Below are 22,537 nucleotides of genomic sequence, written 5' to 3' on the forward strand. Positions count from 1 at the left end.
ATGTTAATACAGCCAGTTAATTTATGGCTCCATATTGAAGATGTGGCATAACTTGTTCCAATCAAATTAATTTCCTTGCACATTTTTCCTCATGTCAAACAGAATTTACAAATTTTGGCATCTGTTCAGAGGCAGTGGAAAATGCATAATCCCATTGTTAGAGGACAAAGACAAGAACATCTGTAGTTTTCATGACTAGATAATATTTGAATTCAATAGTGGGGAAAGCTGTTGCCTCAGAGAGGAAATCCACAGCTTCCAGCAGACCAGGTTATTCTCAGATCCATCCAACCCAGTTCTGAACACTTCCAGGGAGGGGTCATCCACAGTCTTTCTGGGCAACCTATTTCAGTGTCTTAGCACCCCTACAGTAAAGAATTTTTTCCTAATATCTAATCTAAACCCATGCTCCTTCAGTTTAAGGTCATTCTCCCTTATCCTACCACTACATGTCCTTGTAAAAAGTCCCTCTTCAGCCTTTCTGCAAGGCCTCTTTATGTTCTGGAAGGCTGCTCCAAGTTCTTCCCTGGAGCTTTCTCCTTCTCCAGGCTGAACAGCCTCAACTCTCTCAGCCTGTCAAGTGTGAAACACCTCTGAAGTACACTTTGCATTCACTCCTAGCCTCAGGCACATGTAAAAGCCTGTTGCCCAGACGAGTCCACACTGCATTCAAACACACACCTCCAATCAAGTACCTAAATTCAGCATGTTAGAAAACCATTCTGAACATATATCAGGCAGCAGGTATCAGTTAAATAATCCTTTTTTTTTTTTCCTCACTGTAGGACTAAAATTTAAAAAACCCCTAAATCTCTCTTAACTGCCAAAGCACTCAAACCCTTACACTGTGAACTGTAATATACAGTAAGTCCATCCCTGGCCTTTGCTCATCACTTTTGCCATTTGAGGAGCATGTTCTTCTCCAAACCCTGTGAAGTGCCCTTCAGTCAAAGAGGGAGTTGAAGCATTAAGTGAAATGAGTTTGAGGATTCCAGCACAGCAGATCCCTACTCAGGGTGAGGCTGCTAACTGCCTTTGGCTGTGAGAAATGGAACAAAACCAGCAGCCACCAGTAAGGACGGGCACGTGAACATAAGATAATCTTGTCACATTTATAACTACATACCAATTTTAAACCAGAATGCTTACTGAAAGAACTAATTGTCTTCTCTGAGGAGCTTTGTTTTATTTGCATTGTTTGCTGTGTATTCATCTTTTGCATTGTATAAGAGAAAGTGTAGAAGAGCTTAAAACACAGATGTCCAGGCCTATGTTTCAGCAATATTGTCCTTTTCAAAGTTTGTCTTAATTGATAGAGAATGCCTATATTCTGCACAGAACTGTGTATTCTTGACTCTTTGAGACTCAAGACCTCATTTTCCCCAAAAGAGTGTGTTTGTAATACATTTCCAAGAAGTATTGATATGATAAATGCAGCAGAAGCTTTTAAAAAGCGGATGATAGCAAGCTATTTCTAAGAATCTTCCATTTTGGAAAATCTGTGCTGATGTTTTTCTGTACATGCTCTACCTCTGCAGATACTTCAGGCTGTGCATACAAAGACTACCTACCTGCTCAAGTGGTAAAGAAATTCTGTGCAATATTCAGGTGGTTAAATTTCTCTCCCAACTGCTAGGTCACCTCCATCCAGGCATTTATAATATTTATCACTGCTCAAGGTTGGTGCCTTTGGGTATGATGGTAGAAGGAAAACAAATTCCAGAGACACAATCTGACTTTTGCAAAGGATTCTGAGAGCTTCAACACAATTTTAACACTTCCTCCAGGAAGTTGTATAGTCAGTGAAATGTGGAGGTGTAAAGCAGACATGGAAGATTTCTGCTCTCAGTTCCATCAACCACGTAACTTTCAGAGATACAAAAATTCAGGGGAAAGATCAAAGACAAGGGTAAGATTCCATATCTTTTACACAGGCCATCTTAGAATAATTCTTGACAAATAACAGGTGCTGAAAAATTACTATTCCTGTTTGAAAACACCCAGTGTACAACAGCACATACTTTGTGGCTCTAGGGCTGGCAAATTACGTTTCCAAATTGTTTGCTTTTTTCCTCTCTAAACTGGTCTCTACTGTAGGATAATGTAAGGGACCACATTACTCTTTCAATTCTCACCCTTTACAGTCCTTCAAAAACAACCAATTGGGTGCTTACAGCCATGAAGCAAAGGGCAGTGGGAAATGAGGTGTTCAGGTGCAATAAAGCTTCCCCAGCTTCCTAAAGCCCTGCCTGTGATCATCAGAGGTGGGAGGTGTGAAACGGTATGGTTACAAAGGTAAGTGGTGGGTAACACAGCTCTACATAATGATGCTGCTGTACCACTTACCTGTCTCTCTGTGCTACTCAGGAACCTCTACAATTTCTCCATCATGGGGAAATACATCAGTTAGTAGAGCTACTCCTCCTTCTCGACAAAAAAAAAAAAGGCTTGGGGTGTGTCTTTCTTCTGTCAGCACCTGGGTGCCTCACTGATCAGTCTAAGCACTTGAGTATGGAGGAAATACAGCAACCAGTATCTCATTTTTGCTAGATACATACGGGATAGCCTGCACACAAAGTATTTGCCATCTAATAGCCCGCTTCTATTCCTGTTCATTTGCTTTCCAAGGAGACTAAATCCCCATCACACTTGTGGTCTGTGCTGGCTATTGTCTTCCCGAGCCTCTTTTCTGTACCAGCATTTTTTATCACTACCCTGAAATATTTTAGAACAACAGCAAATTGTTTAATTGCCTATTCCCAGCACAGGGATGAAAAATCCTGGTGTACATTGAGGGGTCCTTTTTTTTTTTTTTTCACTTGTACAGAGTATATCAGATAACAGTGCTTTCACCTTGCCCTTGGACAGAATAAGATTATGTAAATATTTAGCACTGAAAAATAAACAGCAATGTCAAATTAACAAATTGTTGTACTGTGGTGGCACTGGAAGTAGCCCAAGTTCCATCTAGCTGTCTGCAGCATCAGCAGAGAAAACAGACTTTCAGGGCTATCCAGACAACAGCCTGGGGAAGCTACAGTGTTAACTACACAAGACAATTTAAAGTATTAATTGGACAGTGTGATACTAAAGCTGTTTTTCCAACAGTCTTTCGTCCTTACGCTCTGTTTTGGTGGCTCCAGTTTGAGAATTAGAAATAGAGCAGGGTGGAGGCAAAAGGGAATAATCCAAGTGTCAGGGAGTCTTTACTGTGAATAAAAAAAGGAAAAAAAAAAGAAAAAAAAAAAAGAGAGGGAGAGACTTCAAAGCAGAAACAAGTTACTAGAGCTAGAACCACAGCTATTAGGAGAACTCTTATAAGTCTGTCAAGTAGCAATTAGACTACTTTGCAAGAATACTAAGAGCACATATCTTAACTTCAGAGAAGTATTTGAAAAGGGGAAAAATAGAGAAACCTTTTAGTTTATGGAATACTCTCTACTGCATTTCAGTTACTTATTTCCTGTTTATTTTCCACTTGAAAAATCACATCCCAGAAACATAATGTAATTTTTTAAAACTTGCATTTATGACCATTCCATTTAAAATGTTTTGTTGAAGAAAAACACAAAAAACAAATGGAATGCTGTAAACAGATTTAAGTCAGCCACAAAAAACATTCTGACAGATGTTAGCATCTGTGAACATGGATCTTTCAGGACAGTCCTTTCCAGTCTGGGCTCTTTTCAAATAAGAATACCGCTAGAGTTTTTTTTATGTTGTTTCTGTTGATTTCAATATACTTTATAAAATTTTAGGTATGTTTTCCATACCAGAGGGACAAGCTTTCAATGTATTAATCCATCTTCTTGGAATGCTAGTTGCAGTATCTGACACTCCACTTTCAGTGGAGTGCAGTGCATGTTGCCAGACAGGTTAACCCATTGTGTTAAGATAAACAGCAAAGATTACCGGATGAAGAAAAAGAGGCGGGAAAAAGGAAATCCAACTAAGAAATTAATTAGTTCTACAGGATTATCATTTGCCAATAAAACTGTTTTACAAAGAATTACATATGAACAGACTACTCAGAAACTTGCAACAACTTGCTAGACCACAATGAATTTCAGCAACTGACTATCATGTTTCTTTGGGCCTGCTCAGAAAGAGAAATGTGATTTTCCTCACTTCTATTTCTTCCAGCCACTCAAACAAATCCTCAGCTCTTCTAAATATTTTGCTCCCCAAGGGTCCTGTTTGCACGGTGGCAGACCTTTCCACTGCTCTATGATCTGGCAAATGGAAAACAAAATAGAGAGCAAAACTGAAAGAACTACGGATGACTAGTGCAAGAGATGAGGATCACACTAATTTTTAATGTAAATGTATGGTCTTTCTTTTGTTCTTGGAATAGAAAGCTCCAGCAGGCTTTGTTCAGGTGGGAAATAGGTTGAAACATGCCAAGAGAAGTGAATGGAAAATTTGTCTAGTCACCCACAGATTCTAAAGTGTAGATTTACAGCTATAGCTAGCTTTGTTTTCTACCAGCAGTGGTTAGCTCTTCCTTCATGACAACACCCTTTTCTGTCCAGCCTCCTCACACAAATCCTCTGAGTGCTCTGACCAGTTTAACTGCCTAATAGTCCTAAAAATGCATCTATTTTAGTTACCCTGACAGCCACACAACCAGCCCTGTCCTTTAAGGCACAAAACTGACCAGCTCTATTTTTTACTAAACTCACGTGGCCTGCTCAAAACAAACAGATACTGGCAGGAGCAAAATCCAAATTATACACTGCTTTATCCCAGGAACACAAAGTACAAGGCCGATGCAGTGAGTCAGACACCTCTGCGCCAGTGAGTTCTTCAGGTTGACAGGAGTCTCTTTGGGATCCTCGTACTTGTAAGCCAGGACATTTTCAAATAAGAATCAAAACAATTGGATTTAGACAAACATGTGTTGTGTCATTAACAAAAGTATCTCTCTGCCATCAGAGGGGAAAAGGCAGCAAAAAGTATGCCAGGAATGCTGGAAATGGGCAGACAGTCACAGAGAGTCATATTTTCTTCTAATTTTTTTTCCCCCAAGAAACTCCTTCAGCATGAAAAGTCCATTTGCAAGAGCAGTTAGATATGGGGGAAAAGGCAAATATTTCAACAATAATACAGGGAATGTGGATCCAATTTACAGACAACAGAAGCTGGAGAACTCCTCAGTCTCTGCAAAGATTTCTCAGCATCCGAGGAAAATGCTTTGAATATTTCAGCTGAGAAGTCTTCAACCCTTCAAATACATCCCTTTGTCTATCAATAAAAGGCCATATTCCCCACATGCGTATTTATGAACAATAAACGCTAGATATAGGCAGCCCTGCAGTTTCTATGTTTCGCGAGTGTTAGTTTTAATAAATTAAATGAATCCATTTCCTTACAATGAAAATAGAGGTTTCTCCCACAGTTTGCAACTCTCTAGAAACTGGATGCCTTGAACCAAATGCATCACTTCCCCTACTCCACGTTTAATTTCATGCTTCTTTTCAGCTTATTGTGGCGGTTTTTACGCTTCCCTGTGACAACAGCATCTAGGTTATTGTAGAGTGCTACAAAAGGAGATATGCAATAGAACAGCCTGTTCTAAATACTGATCATTTAGGTTTTAATCTACCTTGATATCTAATTAGAAAATTTTGTTTATGAAACAATGAATAATCTAACTCATCTTGCCTCATAAAATAGAAACCTTGATTTCCTGGCAGTTTTACTTCACAGAAAGAAGTTTAAAAAGAAAAAAAATAGGGTTTTTTTAGTTATAAAAGAATAAGCCATCAGTTGGTTCAAAGGACTGCCAGAGGGCGTTGGACCCTTTTGCTCACTATCAGGTGACAGACACAGACATTTTTGGTAGAGGAGAAGTCTTATGTGGATGTTTATCAGCCATGGAAATAGCAGTTGATAAAGCAGCAAGAGGTGTTTTTCATTCCTCAGTCTGTAAAAGAAGTGTTCATTCTCCTCTTTGCAAACGAGAAAATGAGTTGGTTTTTTTAGATTCAGGATCCAAAACACAGTCTGATAGCTGTGAACAACAATAAACAAGACGTTTCCTGAGCTGAGACATCTATGAAATTTGAGGAACTTTTAAGAGACCAGTTTAACAACTGCACATGAGAATACCCAGCTACAGCGTGTACACAGAAGCAACAAGCTCTCATTTTTTATTTCTATTTCATGTTTGACATAAGAAGTGCAATCTGAGATTTCTGTTTTCTTTCACCCCATTCCTATGAAGGGTGGGGCTCAGGCAGGTTAACTACCTCAAAATCTGAGACTGCAAGTTGACTGTATTTTTGGTTAAGAGTTGGAAATGAAAAAAGCAGGTTGAATAACAGTCTGTCAGCTGCCCTGACATTTGATCAAATGTAGCCCTCTGGAAAAAAAATCTACTCAGAGGAGTACTGTCCTCACGGACACATATTGATGTGGGCTGGTAAAGTACTTTTCCTCTTACTTTTTAAAAAATATATATGTTCTATTAAGAAAGAATTAAATACAAAGCAATGAGTCCAGACAAGATGTATCAATTACTTTTAAAAAAATAATGTTCAATGTAACTACTATATGTCAAAGAGCTCCTAAAAATGTTGGGAACAAGGCTGCTGATAATTACTTTCCTGTGGGTGATGAACAAAATTGTATTTTAGGAAAGAATGGTTTTCCTAAGTTCCTTCTGGAGGAATTTCATTGATCAATGAATACTGTAAATTACCCAGAGGCTTACAAGGTAGCAAGAATTGAAAGAATTCTAGTATTTCAAAAGCTCAAGAAGATTGACATTGAGGATACCACTGTCCACCTGCAGGGTGGCTTAGAGGAACTCAAATTCTTCAAAACTTTGAAGAAACCTTTCAAAACCTATTGCAAACTACATCTGGAGAGCTCTCAATAGGACCTGTTAATCTAACTGCACATCTCCATTCAAGTCCCAAACTCTGCAGGAAGAAATGTTTACTTATGTCCTGAAAGGCTGAACTCAGAACCTTAATACAAGCTCTTCTGCTATAACTCACTTTAATGATCTTCCTGGGTGATAAAAAAAAAATCTGATACATCTTACCTTTCAAAATTTTAAACCAGCATGAACCAAAAGTTAGTGCAAAACCAAAGGAAGAAAATGCAGTAACAGACATATCTCAGACCCAGGGCTGCTGAGAAAGACTGAAATCAGTCTGTGGTCTTGAGGAACACAAAAGGAGAAGGAAAGAATTCAATGGTTCAGTACTGGTCAGAAAGGAAAACTGTTTGCCATATCTTTTGTATTTAAGAAAACAAGGTCCAGTTCTTGATTCCCTTCACTGTAAACAGAACAATGCTAGGATCCAAAGACTAAAACATAAGAGGTTAAAACAACTGGTTGAAAGCTGTGTGCTCCATGGGGTTTGCGTGTAATGCTTCTGCACTGCTGGTTATGTTTTGACACCACAACACTTTTTACTGCAGAGGAATCTTAACTGCTGTGGCCTCCAGATTTTCAGAAGTCAACAGGATCTTTTTCCAGTGACTTCACAGTGGAAGCATACACCTATGTTTTTCTAATAGCATCTGTGCAAAATCCTCATTATAGAAAAGCCGTTCAGTTTTGTCTCTATATATATTTCTTTCTTGTTTCAAAAGACCATTGCACGAGCATAACTTACTAGCAGAGCATTCCAGAGACTGAAATAGGCAAATGGGATGTAACAACTATTCTGTGAAACTCAAAGAACAATATATGATGTTCTCAATTAACTTCTCATTAATTCATTTTCAATGTTCCTGTCACCTGTTGATGACATAAACTATAGACAGATCCTTCCTTCTCTGGGGAGGACTACTTCTGTGTCACACCATAATTAAAGAACTACACCACACCCATCAACAGCCCCATGCCTTCCTTGTGGAGTGTGCTGCTTCTTTCGAGAATGACATTTCTGAACTCATTCCTCTTTGGTTTCTCATACATCACAGCCTCAAAAACAAAATTCCCATGAATCTTATTACTCACCTCATGTTTGGTGGATCTGAATTCATGATGGGTGTTGCACAAAGAGGCTTGTTTCCTTGAGTGTGGCTTCTGTACCCTTCTCTTGCAGGCAAACAGTACACCCTTTGGATAACGACTCGTACCTGCACTTCTCTCCATCCCACTGCTCCCTGGCTTTCCACCATTTCAAGCAGAGAATCATTGACAGCACTCTGTGCTAAGAGATGCAGTTTTGAGTCACCGTTGTTATGGGTTTGTGGAGCGCAGGGAACCTGGTGAAGGAAAACCCATTAAGAGAAACATTCCAGAGAACCTTGAAATTATGTGGAGCTAGAGAGGAAAATGCCAATCAAGTTGCAAGTGCAAAATCAGTTTCAAAATACTTACTGCTCCTAAAATAACTTACAGACTAGTGGCCAGTTATTTATTGTGTATTTTCAGTGAACACCCAAGAGAGCGGCACACATGGTGTGCTCCTGTATTTAACTGGTGCTCTGGACCAAGCTAACTCAACCCCCAAGAGATGAAGGTGACCCCAGCAGGAAAACAGAACTGATATTAGCCCTTATGATTCTTCCCCTTGAATGGAGTTTTATTTTTACTTCTTTGATGTTCTGTTCCTTCCCCTTCTAAAAAAAAAAGGTGAAATTCATCTTGGATGCTTCTGGACTTTCAAATAAAGTTGTAAGTGAACAGGTGTCTAGTTTTATAGACTAGTAACCTAGTCCTCAGACTTACACACTTCAGTGGAAAATATTTCAATGTAAAAGAATTAGATGATTAATGAAAAATACAAAACTTTTAAAGCAAAACCTTTATTTTTTCACTACTTTCAAAATACATTTCATTAATAAAACCTTCCAAACTGTCGAAATAAATTTCATGAATACTACAGTTTTCCTTAACCTAAATGAGTAATGTAATTTATCTTAATATTTAAATAATCTCTTTATCTCTTGATAAATCTTTATCTCTTGATAAAGATTGTATGCAAGCATAGACATGGTCAATGTATATATGTCCCTTTGCAGCACAAGCTAAATTTCTCTTTTCACAATGAAACCTGGTTTTATAAAATGCTGGGTGCTAAGAAAGGTTTTCAGAGTATTACTGACAGTACCGTAAGTATTATACACCAATAAAGAAGGAGAATTTTCAGTATTTAAAAGAAAATTGTGGTACCCTCTGTCTACAAAGTGGTTGCAATAAAACTTATCTACCAAGTTTTAAATAAAGTGATTTGTTTGTTAGGAGCCATGAGGGGAACAAGTAAATTGTCCTGGTTTTCAAATACCACAGTAGAAGTTTTTTACAAGTTAGAGTTGAAGCAAGAAAGGCAATTAGGATTTGATTTATGTAACTTTTTAATTCCCAGGCCTATAATGGGAGTTATATATAAGGCAAACACAAAATGTTGACACTTATAGTTCTTCAAACTTGAAGGGCCAAACTTCTCAGATATTAAGAAACATTAAGGTAGCCAATATAAAGCTTTTACAAGAGCCTTACTTTCAGAAAGTGCTGGCACACACTATGAAGAAAACAAATCTCTTCAAATACCTCAGCTTGTACAACCACAGCTACAGAAGTGCAGAGTCAGTAGTCATTTTAATACAAATAAAGTCAAAATAGGGAGGAAAACAAACTGAAGGGGTGAGAATGTGGGATGATGTTATCAATTGATGCTTTTAAGAAAGGATAGGATCAAAAAGCAAATGAGTTAAGACATAGGAACAGGAAAAAGGAATGTTTTAAATAGTATCTTGAGCAAATTAGAATAAAACAGCTATTTTTTAGCTATTCGGCTATAAAGAATAAGAGAAAAATCAATGAAAAAACAAGTTATAATTTCTATTTAGTACAGTAGTGAGATTTCAGCAAAGTAACCTCACAACAGTTCAGCATTTGGATGGACCAAAAGCTTCCACTAAGAAAATATTATTAAAGTAACACTGCATATTATTCAGCCTTGACTAAATGAAAGGGGAAACCAAACAGGTCAGTAATTTAGAATTTTTTTCTTATGATTTACAAACACCAGCTCACCAACTTCTTACCAAGTGCTTTACTGTGAACCAAATGGACCATACCTGACTGTCTGAAGATTCCTGGTGTATCTTGTCATCAAGGTCATCAAGTCCAAATGTCTGTGCCAAAGATATAATATTCTTCCTGATAAGCATCTTTGTAAGACCATATGTCTTCTCTCTGGCTTCTGAATGTTCACTGAGTAGCACCTTCTGACTAAAGTAGGTGTTCATGATAACAGGAACATCTCCATTTTGGAGAAGCAGTTTTTGCCTGGAAAAAACAATTTAAGTGGCATCAAATCCATTACAACTTAAACTACTGATAAGCACTACTTTAAAATGTGTCTTGCATTGCATTTCTCTCCCCTTTTTTCTACAGTTACCACTAAAACACTTCAGAGATGCGTTATTCAAATTACAAATTACCCACTCCACAGACAGAGTCATCTTGGGTCAGCTGTTTTAGCTCAGGTATAGCCCTGGGTTACTGGAGATCCACTGCATCCAGGGACAAGTAACACCTGGAAAACAGCTGAGCTGCCAAGCCCCACGAGCCCCATCTGGCTTCACACAAATGCTACTTGGTGTCTGTCAGCACAGAACTGAGAGCGTCAGGATCCTCTGCAAACAGTTAGTGAGGTAAAAGCCATGAATGAAAGATTATTAAACCTGCTCCATCTTAATTCAGACCACTGGTCCACTGGACTCAGCCTGACTCTTGCAGGACATTTCCCTCTGGTGAGTACTTTCCACCAACCCAAATCCATTCTCAAGCAGCTGACAGAAGCTGCTCCTTCCTCCTGTATTTTTCTAAAAGCAAAATCCTACGTTTTTCTTACAATTTGCTGTATATTATCTTGTCTGTGTGTTTGTCACTGTCATAAATGTGCTCTCCTAGATCCAGTTTTGGTTCCTAGTGCTAATATAAATTCCCAAACAGCTCCACAAGCAGCAATTTCTTACCCATCAGATTAAGGGAATGTTTGCAGAATCTCTAAACACACAATAATTTCATGCCAAAGCATGTGCTGATGTTGGGCTTTTCTTATGCTGGTATCACAATTGCACATTTGGAAGTACACTTTTTATACTCACAGGATGCACATCTGATTCAGTCAGCCAACAAACCCAACCAGTAATCTCATTTCCTACAGACCATCAAAACAGACCAAAATCCACTTGGTGACTTTACCACAGTTTGTGTTTTTCTGCTATTAGATTTTTATCACTTAGGCATCAAACAAGGCATCCTGCCTTGGCAGCAAAGCTGCGCTGACCTGAGTTCAGTCTCTAGATTGCTCAGCAGTTACATTATGGAGATGAAGCAAGTTTCAACATCCATGGCCATCCATCTCAAAATATAACTACACAGAGTTAAAAAGCAAAATGAAACAATGAAACACTCAAAAATATTTATTTCTGATCTCACTCGATACAAGATCTTCACCATGGTCTGTTTTGCAACAGACTACTTAATTCTTTAGTGAGCGGATAGCTAAAGGGAGATTGATGTATTCATATTTTCAAAGGCATAGGAAGAGTTGCAGCAAGTTTTAAATATAATCCCTGTTATTTTATAATTAGGAAAATAAAACAACAGCCAGATGATATCTATATTTTAGGAGAAAATTATATATTTATATATAATTTATGAACAAGATGCATTGCTTCTACTGTGAACTCTCACAGAAGTTACGATTTGAAACAGAAAATTCATGAAAAGTTACAGCATAAAACTAAGTCCTGAACTTAACCACGAAGAAGCGTTACTGCCATCTGTGAGCTCCCCAGATTTAGAGGAGCAGCAATTCATCTCCAAGGGACACCTAGTCCCTTGACTTCACATGAATTTGCTAACAAAGCTCCCCATTTAGAGCATGAAAATAGCTCACAAGCCTGCCAAACTGACATTGCCTGATAATTTTCTGCATTACAGGATTAAAACTGAGGAATTAGCTTGGTCATCAAACTGAGATTCTCTGATTTGATGAGATTTTTCAACTGTTACCTACCCACTTTGTTCCAGAGAACAGAAATATATATAAAATTTACTACAGATCTGAGAACAGTTTGAGCTGATATGCAGATGTGTAATGAAAATTTTAGCACCTTCTTTCTTGAGATGTCTGTGTTCAGACCCAAAGTAAACAGGAAATCTTTCTGAACACGAGACCATTACATCACTAATGTCAGAAGAATGTTTGCTTGATCTAAAACATCTCATTCTCTAAAAAAAAACCACTGACGTTAGTAACAAATCATTTGCAGAAACTTTGAGGTTTATGGTTTTATTTTTATTTTCCTGAGCAGATATGTGATCAGGTTTTTTGGGTTTTTTAAAGGCAGGTAGGTTTTACCAATACCCAAATGACGTGTACCTTGGTTTTGCTATGCTTATGCATTCCATGTCTTGAGTACTTTTATAATCACCAAGCTTTCCTAGAGAAGTACTCATTATTATCTTTACACAGGTAATGCATGAACTAATGGCTACTTGGTATTTCCACAAATCAAAAATGGGGAGATATATATATATATATAGATATATATATATATATATGCTTTCAGGAGAAACCTCTCATTTCTTAAATGCAATTCACTAAAAAAACTACCTTGAAGAAATAGTTTGTTTTAGACCTGCATAAATGTGCATAGACTTAGCAGTAATTCTTCAGCTACATCAAAGGAATATTCTCATCTACTTACACCTTCCCTATTTCTCAATGGGCAGATACTTCACAGTGAAAAGAACCAGGAATAAATAGAAATAAATCCCAATAGAAATGAAAGAAATAAGAAAAAAGTTTATAATAACCTCACTATTTTGTGTACAGGTAGATGGCTAAATGGAAATATTTTATCATTTATGTACATATAGTAAACGTTAAATTATTTTTATTTTGCATACAATATATAGAATAATTGTATTGCTTATTTACATTATGACCAAGCTTTATATATATTCTTTGATACGAGAATAGAATTATTAAAATATATATTAAAGTATAAATTAATTGAATGAAAACTCTTCTTCCAGAAATTCTTTCTAGTATGCTCAGCAAAAGCAAGCTCTGTGGAATGGGAACTTTGACTGTTGTCATGGCAAAAATCTCAGCATTGCCACTGTATATTGTTCATACTGTTCTCTTTGCAACAAAGGCAATCATGTTAGAGACAGATGCATACCTTAAATATTTTTGTCTGTTTGAAAGGTACAGACTGGGACAAAGAAAACCTATCATGCTGGAAGAGTTGGGAAAAGAAAAATCACTTCCCCAAGCAATCCCCCCATGTGTTGCCCCTGTGCCTGGGACACCATAACTGATCACCTCAGCTTTTAGCATCTCCTCCAGCTGCAGATTCTCTATACCCAGAAGCAGCCTTACTCTAGAATACAGAATACACTCTTCAGCATCCCCTTAGACATAAACTGTTAAAAGGGTATTGCAAGTCTTCAGTGACGTCTCTCTTATATTGCTTCTTTTCTATCTGCCTCACAATAGCTTAAAAGCTAGATTTCAAAGAATGAGAGACATCATCTGATTCAGCTAATCCAAAGATGATGGAAAAAAAATAAAGCTCAGTACAGATTATAAACCCCTCTGAAACAATCCCTTGTTCTCTCTGATTTTTTCTTGCTCAGCAAAGTATTATTTAAAAGTTGGATTGACTTCCTTAATAAATGCCTTTAGACCTTTGTCATGACCTGAAGTAGAGAACTTTTTATACTACAGGGCATTTTTTTTCCTGGTATGTAGACAATCAGCAATTGCTGTAACTGGTCACATGCTAAAGGAACATGAGGCAATAATGTTATTTTTTTTTTCTTTTCCAGCAGCAGCTTGCTTCTCTGTCCAAGAACATGGCTTGCTTTTTCTCTTCCTCCCTCCTATGATGGAGGCTATCTGGCCGAGCAGGCAGGAGACGTTCTTGCCCCCTTCTACGTTAATTGTGGTCTGTCTCCATCAGAGATGTGGAACGCTGTAGAACGTACAGCATGGCACTGGGTAAAGGAGCTGACGTTTCCATTTGAGGCAGGGTCTTAATCCTGGGGCCAAACAATCAGTGGCTTTGCACTGTGGTCTGCCCTGCAGAGCCCATCCACAGCCAGCGAGGAGTTGTGACTCCATGGCAGCAGCGAGCTCACAAACCACACACTTCCGCTCAGTTCTGCTGACATCAAACGGCGGTGCTGGTTCATGAACTCGAGAAGACTCCAGATCACTTTAAATTAGAGAACATATTTTTTTTGTTCACTCTCCCTGGGTATTTCACTGGGCTTTTGTTTTTTCTTGTTTTATTTTCCTGTTCCTTTACAAAATGTAAAATGCCTAGAGTGGTTTTTTTGAAGAGTACACTGCATTAAATGAACACTCTTAACATTTCAGTGACCTACAACTTGCACTGTAATTATGAAACACGCTATTCTCAAGTCTCAGAACAATGATTTTTGCATAAAGCAGGTTTAACATCCACCAAGTAGCACTGCAGTAGTACACATAGAACAAGAGCATGCCAGAGCCTTACACTGTTACCCAGAAGTATGAGGAATCATTCCCCATAGGAACAACATACAAGGCCCATCCCTGACTTCCTAGGAATCACTTATTTTATCTAATGTAGAGGAAGTTGCTCATGCTGCCTCTTGCTTAGGTTTGTGTGGCATTTGCAATGTTTCATCTGTGAAATGTCCAAGAGATGCCTGAGCATTGAGCTAATGATAATTATTAAGAAACAAATCCTCCCAAACCCCCAAAAAACTTAACAAGTTTAAACACATCTCAGCCCTCATCTTACCTATCACCCAAGGACAGTATCTTCTCAGTATACATCCCAAATCAAGCTATTTGGGACAGACCTGCTTTCTGCCATGCCTAGAGATTGCCCAAACACAGAATTTTCATCCATGAGTGAGTAGTCTCACCACTTGTGTGTGAGCCTCCATCAGCGTCATTCATTGCCACTGTAACACCGCACAGACACTGCAATTCTGACTTCACACTTTCACAGTACAAAACTTCTTCCCATGCCCCAACGTCAAAGACAGAAAACAAAAATCAGCTGGTATCAAAGCAATGGATTACTGTGGTACAAGTTCCCAAGGCTGATTGTACTCTTTTCCCTATGGAAAAATAGCACTAACCATCCAGATCAGTGTCCAGTCACATATGGCAAATATACAATACTCAGCTGTGTCAGGTTTCCAAAGAAATGTGACTTCAACACCCCAGAATAGCAGGTCTGCAGAATATGTAACAATAAAAAGCTAAAATTTCTACTTTTAAAGTATGATGCACTTTATTTCTGAATAGAATAGCTAGATACTTGTTTTGTCCCCCTACTGGAAAAACATTTTGTCTGAGGACTCATTCCGTGAATACAAGACACAAAGAAAAGAACATATAGCTGTTAAATATATAATTTGCTATAGCCCAATCTGTTACAATTTATTACTGAACCTTAAGTACAAGGCAAACTAAGAAAATCAGTAAAACAACACAAGTAATAAAAAAAAAATCTTTTCTATTGCAGTGTAAGTTCTTTCTGCAAAGTACTATTGTACTTTTCAACAAAATTACTTGTAAACCTAAGAAATCACTCCAGGAAGAAATTACAGTACACAAAGCCAACATTTTTATCACTATATCATTTTACTAATTTCAGAGTAATCATATAAACTAACCACTGGCTTGCCATACTGCTGCCTTTTGAAATCTGATACCCTGTAGCATGAAAAAAAGTCGTATGGAAATGCTCACACTTAAGAAGAGCTCTGCTATAAAAACCTTGTGGTTAACATTAAGCACTATTATACCACACACCCAGGGCTCTCACCTCTGCAGGGAGCTGCACTGTGTGCTAACTGAAGGGGATGTACAGGTCTTCTGAAGTAGGAAAGCACAGATGGATATATCAAAGCAAATCTCATCCACCTCCAGGAAATTACTGTAATACCAGGCTTTACCAAGACTGGAAAGTAGGGAAGTTTCTCAGAGCTCTCCAGCTACTTATTTTAGCTACGAAGAAAGCACCTGAAATTGCTAGCATTCTGGGCCCAAATTCATCAAGATAAGGCTTAACCTTTGGCACCACCAAAACATAAAATTCCACTTACAGGCTGTGCTTACATATAAACTGGCATGGAAACAATCTCTTGAGCTTACTGGGGTAATACTTCTGACAGAATTCGCTAAAAATGATTTTGAGGCTTTTTTAACACCTAAGTCAGACACAAAACAATTGATATTAAAAAACCTGCACACAATGAAGCATTAAATGGGAATGTTGCTTTAAAAGAGGAACAAAACCACTTCCCCCCACGGTATGAGGGTGTTACAAGTAAGCACGGAGATATAAATATCATGGTTATCTTCTCATAATCAAGATGTTATGAAAGAATTCCAATCTGTGTGTTTACCCCATATATCAACTTGTGTCTGACTAGCCATGAGCTCATTATTCAGATGACTTCTTCCCTCCGTTCCCAGTGCTAAACTGCACGTAGGGTTTGAGGTGGCTGAGGGAGCCACCACAAAGTCCAGGGACATACCAGAGGGATTCTGAAAGGCACAAAAAAAAGGGAAGCAAGCAAACTGCAAAGTGACATCATGTTAAAACTTGTGGTGAGTGTTAGAACAAAAATGTCTGTCCTGGTGTGAGATCAGAGGCCCACCTACCTCACACTCTAACTTAGAGCGGCAAACAGCAAATATTTGAAAACTATGAAAATAAAAACAAACATCTAGTGAAAGTTCTCCAGAACACCCTCTGATAACTTCTAAAAACTTTCAGCTTAGGGACTTCCTAAGGCAGAAGTAATATCTCTGTATCTTAACAGTCTTTGGTAGACTTTTCTTCCAGGAACTTATGTGCCTGCTTTTTTACCACTTGTACACTGCAGCATCCACTGTGCTCTACAGTCTAATTACATGCATCTGAGAAACCACTTCCTTTGATTTTCTCTTTTTTTTTTTTGATCTGTCACCTAGTGGTTACATTGCTGCCCTCCACTTCTTGTTTTTAAGAGGCAGTGAACAATCATCCTTCCTGATGCACTTCCTAATACAGACCTTTATCACATCCTCTCCCAGCCACTGCTTTCTCAAGGTAAAGAACCCTAGTCATCCTAGAAACTTCTCACAGGGATGCTGCTCCATACATCTCCTCTTGTTGTTCTTCCCTGATATTTTTCCACTTCTCCTACATACCTTTGATTTGGAAGACTAATGTAGAAATTCACCACGAATTTCTACAGTGACATCAAGACAGTTTTGACTTCATTTCTAGTCGTCTTATTTTACCATGTATTTTTCTGATCATTAAATGAAAACTGACATATTAATGAAGCTATTGGAACACTAAAAACACATTCCTGGATACCAACAATCCAGAGTCCATCATTTCATATGTGCACTTCACATTTACCTACAATTTCCTAGTAGGAGAGCCCGACTCCTTCCTCCAGGCCTAGTTCTAGAGCACTCAGGGTATGAACACATTCCTCTGTCCATAGGATTGTGAAGATGACAGCACACCATCGAATAGAAAGGAAACTTGAAGAGTGTTCTGCTGTACAGAAGGTGTCCAATTCTCTATTCATTGGTACGGAGATTTGAGGCAACAGGTTACACCGACAACTCCTCTGCCAGTGGATAAAAGGTAAGGAGTGTTGCCACTCTGCCACCATTACACACAACGTCACCACTCCTGAGGTATCAGGAGAAGCTGCTTCTCACACCAGAAGAGCTCTGCAATATCCAGCCAAGTAGTTGAGGGCCATGTGTTAGAGTGAAGAACTTGAACTTGAGAATTTCTGACCGAGGTATGGAGTGTCAGGGTACTTGATTGGTTCAGGTTTGGGAGATTACTGGACAAACTTTAACAGACAAATGTCATTTTAAAATGCATTGTTCAACATTTTGCAGAGATTATTAAGAATACTATATTTTTCTTCCATAGGCATTTGGCATTTGCTATTGGCAAAGGCTCTTTATGAGTCCACCTTGCATTCACACTCTCTTGCATGCACAGCAGCAAGAACAAATTTCTTGAACAAAGTAGCAAGAACAATATTCCTGAGCAAACTTCAGAAAGACAGATCAATAAATACATATGCTTGATTTTCCTTAAATATTTTATTATCATATATACTATTAAAAAAAACCAGCACAACTACTAAATAATCAAAAACCTTCCAGCAGACTTGTTCTTATACTCCTATCTTGTTCTCGTACTCATTTCTGAGCATTTCCTATTGCTTCTTTGTCATGTCATTAAGCAAGACCAAATTCTGCTCTCTTCTGGTAAGGTCAGTTTTCATACAGCCAAATCCAGTGCTATCAGCACAGGAAGAGTAGCTGAAAGTAGCAGTAGTTCTGCGTTCTCTGGTAACACAACTGAGAATCACAAAAGGTAGTGAGAGCTTGCTCTGAGCCACAGAGCACAAGAGCAAAGCAGAACACTCCATCTCAGTGGGTCAAACTGTGCTTCAAGCAGCCTGGAGGTCTCAGTGGACAGCATCAGGCAAGGGGAAGTGACTTAATCACTTGTACAGAAAGCTGTCCTGCAGAGCTCCACAGGTCTTTAGGCATGTTATAGACCAAGTTTAGCTCCACTGTGATCCACTTCAGCTTTAGTGAGCTGAGAAAAATCCTTGGTTTCACTATATTTGCTGCCACTACTGATGAATGTGTAACAAAGGTAAAGGTGGTGTGGATAGGCCAGGTAGCCCAGAAACCTCTTTTAAGCAAAGTCCTTTCTGCAGTAATCCACTCACAACAATCATCTGTGAAAAGACAGCAGTGCTAGTGACCAGAGTGGTCACTTTTCTTTACTGAAACATCCTGGCATAGACATCACCTCAGGGAAACCTTTGGTGCAAGGGAAGAAGTTCAGTGTCTCAGCCTGCCACAGAAACACTGATCATACGTGATAAACAAAATACCTTTTTTCTCTTTAGGTTAGAAAACAGCCCTCAATAGTGTGTGCATCTTGAAGTTATCACTCACAAGAATAACTTTCAGAGCTTCATTTTGCTTCTATGCAATACCATGTATCTTCTCCATTAAATCACCATAATGCATTCTGTGGCATAGCTCTCTCAATTAAAATAAGGAAAAACACTCTGAGAAATAAAATTTAAATTCAACATTCTCCTTAACCTTGTCCTTTTTTTTTCTTTTCTGAATCCAGAGCAATCTTATAGTGTTCCTGCGTTACTTTAAATACATAATTGTACAGAACAAGCAAAAAATTCTAATTTTTATATTGAAATCTTATATGGTGTACAGATCACTGCTAACTTGGCTTGTTTTTCAATGACACTTAGCAACCAGATCACACTAGATCTGGGAGTTTTCATATTGCATCATATTCTTATATTCCCAAATTTCTTTTTCAGATTTATGTAAGAGGGCTGGTGACTCAGAAGAGCAGAATCAATAATGCAATGAGATGGATGAACCCCTGGATTGTTTTTTGTGATCCCATTAGAGTTCAGAGTATACACAGCTCTAGCATGTTCTAGGTTTACTTTTCCATTTCAAAAGAATATTTATTTTTAGAAACAAACAGTCTTTTATGCTTCAGAGGGAAAAAAGAGGAATAATAGAAAGATGAAAGTTATTATTATTATTATTGTTATTATTAATAATATTAATAATAATTAAAACCACACAGCTCTACCTCTATTTATTATATTTGAAATACTTCAACATCTACCAATCCAATAAGCCAAGTTTACCTATCACAATTTTATATGTTGCACAGTCATATGAACACAACTCCTTAAAACTAATCAATCAAAACTAATTATAAGCCAAGCTGAAAGAAGTGGGAAAATACCAGACATATCACTACAAAAATATAACCAAAGAATATCTTTTTCAGAACAAGAAAGAGATCTGTATTTTTTTAGAGGATCTAAGAAAACAGAATTGCAAGTCAAGTCATTGCTTGAAGCACAATCACAGTAAAACCTCTACAACACTGATACGAACACACCTGCCAAAAAAAAGGACCATCAACAGCCCTGGAAAACTGGTAAGAGTTCTTGCAGCAATGTGACTTATTATCACACAAGGGGAAGTTTTCTGACAAACCACATCAGCTAAAGCTCTCTGCGGAAGCAACCCACTTCCAAAGGAGAGGAGCATTTTGGAGCACGGGTATCTCTCACTATTGCACCCCGCCCTGCCCTGCCAAAAAAGCAGAAACAATGTCTTTGAAGTTGTGGGAAAACACCTGTGAAAACATACAGATTTTGGAGAAAACTGGTGTGAGAGACATAAGGTGGAAGGTTTGCCATCACAGACATCTTGGCCCTGGCAAAACCCCTGAAGTTTAAAGTGAGAATGACATTCCAAAAACAATAGTGAAATTTGCCAGTCCAGAGAAATGTTTATGTAATAAATAGTGAAACAACTCCACTACACACACATTTCCTAAGCAAACAGCTGTGAGTTAATCGAGGGCTTAAATATATCCCATAGTGTTTAACAAAAGACGGCATCCCTATTCTCAGGCTTGGAAGCTGCATATCAAGTTTTGGAAGCAGGGATTTTGCAGCCAGATTTGAAAACCTGAGAAATATTAACCTAAAGAAGGAATGCTGACTGACTTCTTATAAAGGAATCATCATGCATTTCGTTTTTCAATACTTTCCACACTCTATGTCCCTTCACTAAAATAACAGCAAACACAGTATCACTGCAACACCCCAGGCTTTACGTGATGTACGCAGGATCTAAATTGCCTCTGGTTTCGAGTCGAGTCATAGGCTATCACAGGCAAAACCAGGAGAGAAGGAAAAAAAAAAACCCAAAATGATCAAATTCCAGCAAAACGACCCACCTTTTACTCCCACTACAGCTGAAGCACTAGATGGTAAGAAACCATCTTCTACACTCCAAAAGAAATAAGTTTGTGCCAGCAGATAATGATCCTCACATATAAGCTGAAATTCTTATTTTTTTCCCCCTTGTGGTGGCAAGGCTTTCCCTGACTGCTTATGCATTTATTTAATCTTTTATTTAAAACAGTTTCCTCTTGTTGTTCATCCAGGCCAAGGGCCAGCTCCTCTTACATCTTCTTTCCCAAGGAGTGCATCCTACTCTGCAGCTGCCCTGCCAGGCCCTTCCTGCACTGCTCTTCCTGATGCTCTGCTTCATACTCTCATCCATCTGCAATTCAAGATGGACCTAAATTAAAAATTATTCCCTTGCTCAACTGCATCACTAAGCAGGACATGGAAAAAAAAATATATATATATATGTAAATGCAATGATAAGTCTTGCTTTAAGTTCTACAAGTATATATATTTAGGATATTGTGTTTTGACATGTATTTATACATCTGTTTTTAAAACAAAGTTACTTGTGTTCTTTACTCTCTTCTCCATCAGTTGTTTAAAAAAAAAAGAAGCATACCTGAAATCACTGCAAAACTGCCTAGTACAAATACTGTTCAAAGAGGAGTCTCTGGGCTGCTTTCCTGTATGTAAATGTGCTCAGCTGAAAAAATGTCCAGGGCATGATTCCCAGACTACGGTACAGGAAAAAAGAGGAGTTCCCTGGCTTAGTTAACATCAGAAGGATGTTAACAGGGACTCATCCAGGGAAAAGAGGCCGGATCATGACTCTCATATGTGCGTGCACATACACACAGAAGTGCAGGCACATGCGTGTGCGCTCCCCTCCCTGCCTTGCCTCTGCCCTGGCAGGGTGGGTGAGCTAGCGCAACTTCCCCTCAAGGGAACGAGCTCTTGAAAGATCTGATATGACATTTTTACATTCAACTGACTGCAACATTCCTTTAAAAAAAATATATTATCTGTTTGCTTGCTTGAAGCGTCACAAAGATAATATTCACGTCTGTGACCCTGACTGTCTCTGGTCAAGAGGCAGAGAGATTGTGCAGACCGCGTTGCCTTCCAGCACCCCGGGATGCCTGCCAGAGAACAGAGCTGCCGTCCCAGAGGAGAGGGTCAGATCCTGGCCTTCGGCTAACACTGTCAGCAGTCCCTCTGGTGACTACTGAGGAGGTGAATGGCACACAGGGGACTTGGCTTGCACAGCCCTACACCTGTGTTACTGACGTACACAGCAAAAACTCCAGTGCCCTAAATCCAGGGAAAAAATATTATTTTTTTCTTTAGAGAACCTTATCCCCAGATCACTTGTCTGTCCATTTCTTTTTTATCATTGTTGACCTCCAAATTCCTACACCACCACCCTATTTCAGCATCTACCAAAACATTCATATCTGCTTTCTACATTGTGGTTACATGTCCATGTGGGCTGAAAATCTTTTAAAGAATCTTATTTAAACACAGCTTCATCATCCAGATACTGTTTGGGCAATGAGCTATGTAGAGCCAAGCAGCATTACAGAATCTTATTTCAAAGCCTGTTTCCACTACCGGAGCACTCATTTTAAAGTGAATCTAAATGACTGCCTTTCCCATAAAAACTTGCTTAAGTGCATTTTAAAATAAATGTTGCCAAGTGCAGAAATGCAACCTCTGCCCTTGGAAGTCCTTGAATTAAAGTTT

At 38.5% G+C, this 22,537-nt stretch overlaps 1 protein-coding gene across 5 annotated transcripts in view; it reads right to left on the reverse strand.

The window, feature by feature from the left end:
* The window catches only part of SPIDR (scaffold protein involved in DNA repair), a 199,527-nt gene that overhangs the window by 62,688 nt on the left and 114,302 nt on the right, over positions 1–22,537 (reverse strand). For all 5 annotated transcript variants that reach the window (XR_015771929.1, XR_015771930.1, XM_088051736.1 and 2 more), the window contains exons 9-10: positions 10,048–10,258; positions 7,979–8,229 (exon numbers count right to left, since the gene is read on the reverse strand). Coding sequence is in view for 3 of the 5 variants with exons in the window: in XM_088051736.1 (XP_087907862.1) it covers positions 7,979–8,229; positions 10,048–10,258 (462 nt within the window). In the remaining 2 variants the exon portion in view is untranslated. The remainder of the gene's footprint in view (positions 1–7,978; positions 8,230–10,047; positions 10,259–22,537) is intronic.

The sequence above is a fragment of the Pseudopodoces humilis genome, chromosome 1, assembly GCF_049639895.1.
Source record: "Pseudopodoces humilis isolate 2021_Gansu_Grassland_sample_001 chromosome 1, ASM4963989v1, whole genome shotgun sequence".
Taxonomy (NCBI): domain Eukaryota; kingdom Metazoa; phylum Chordata; class Aves; order Passeriformes; family Paridae; genus Pseudopodoces; species Pseudopodoces humilis.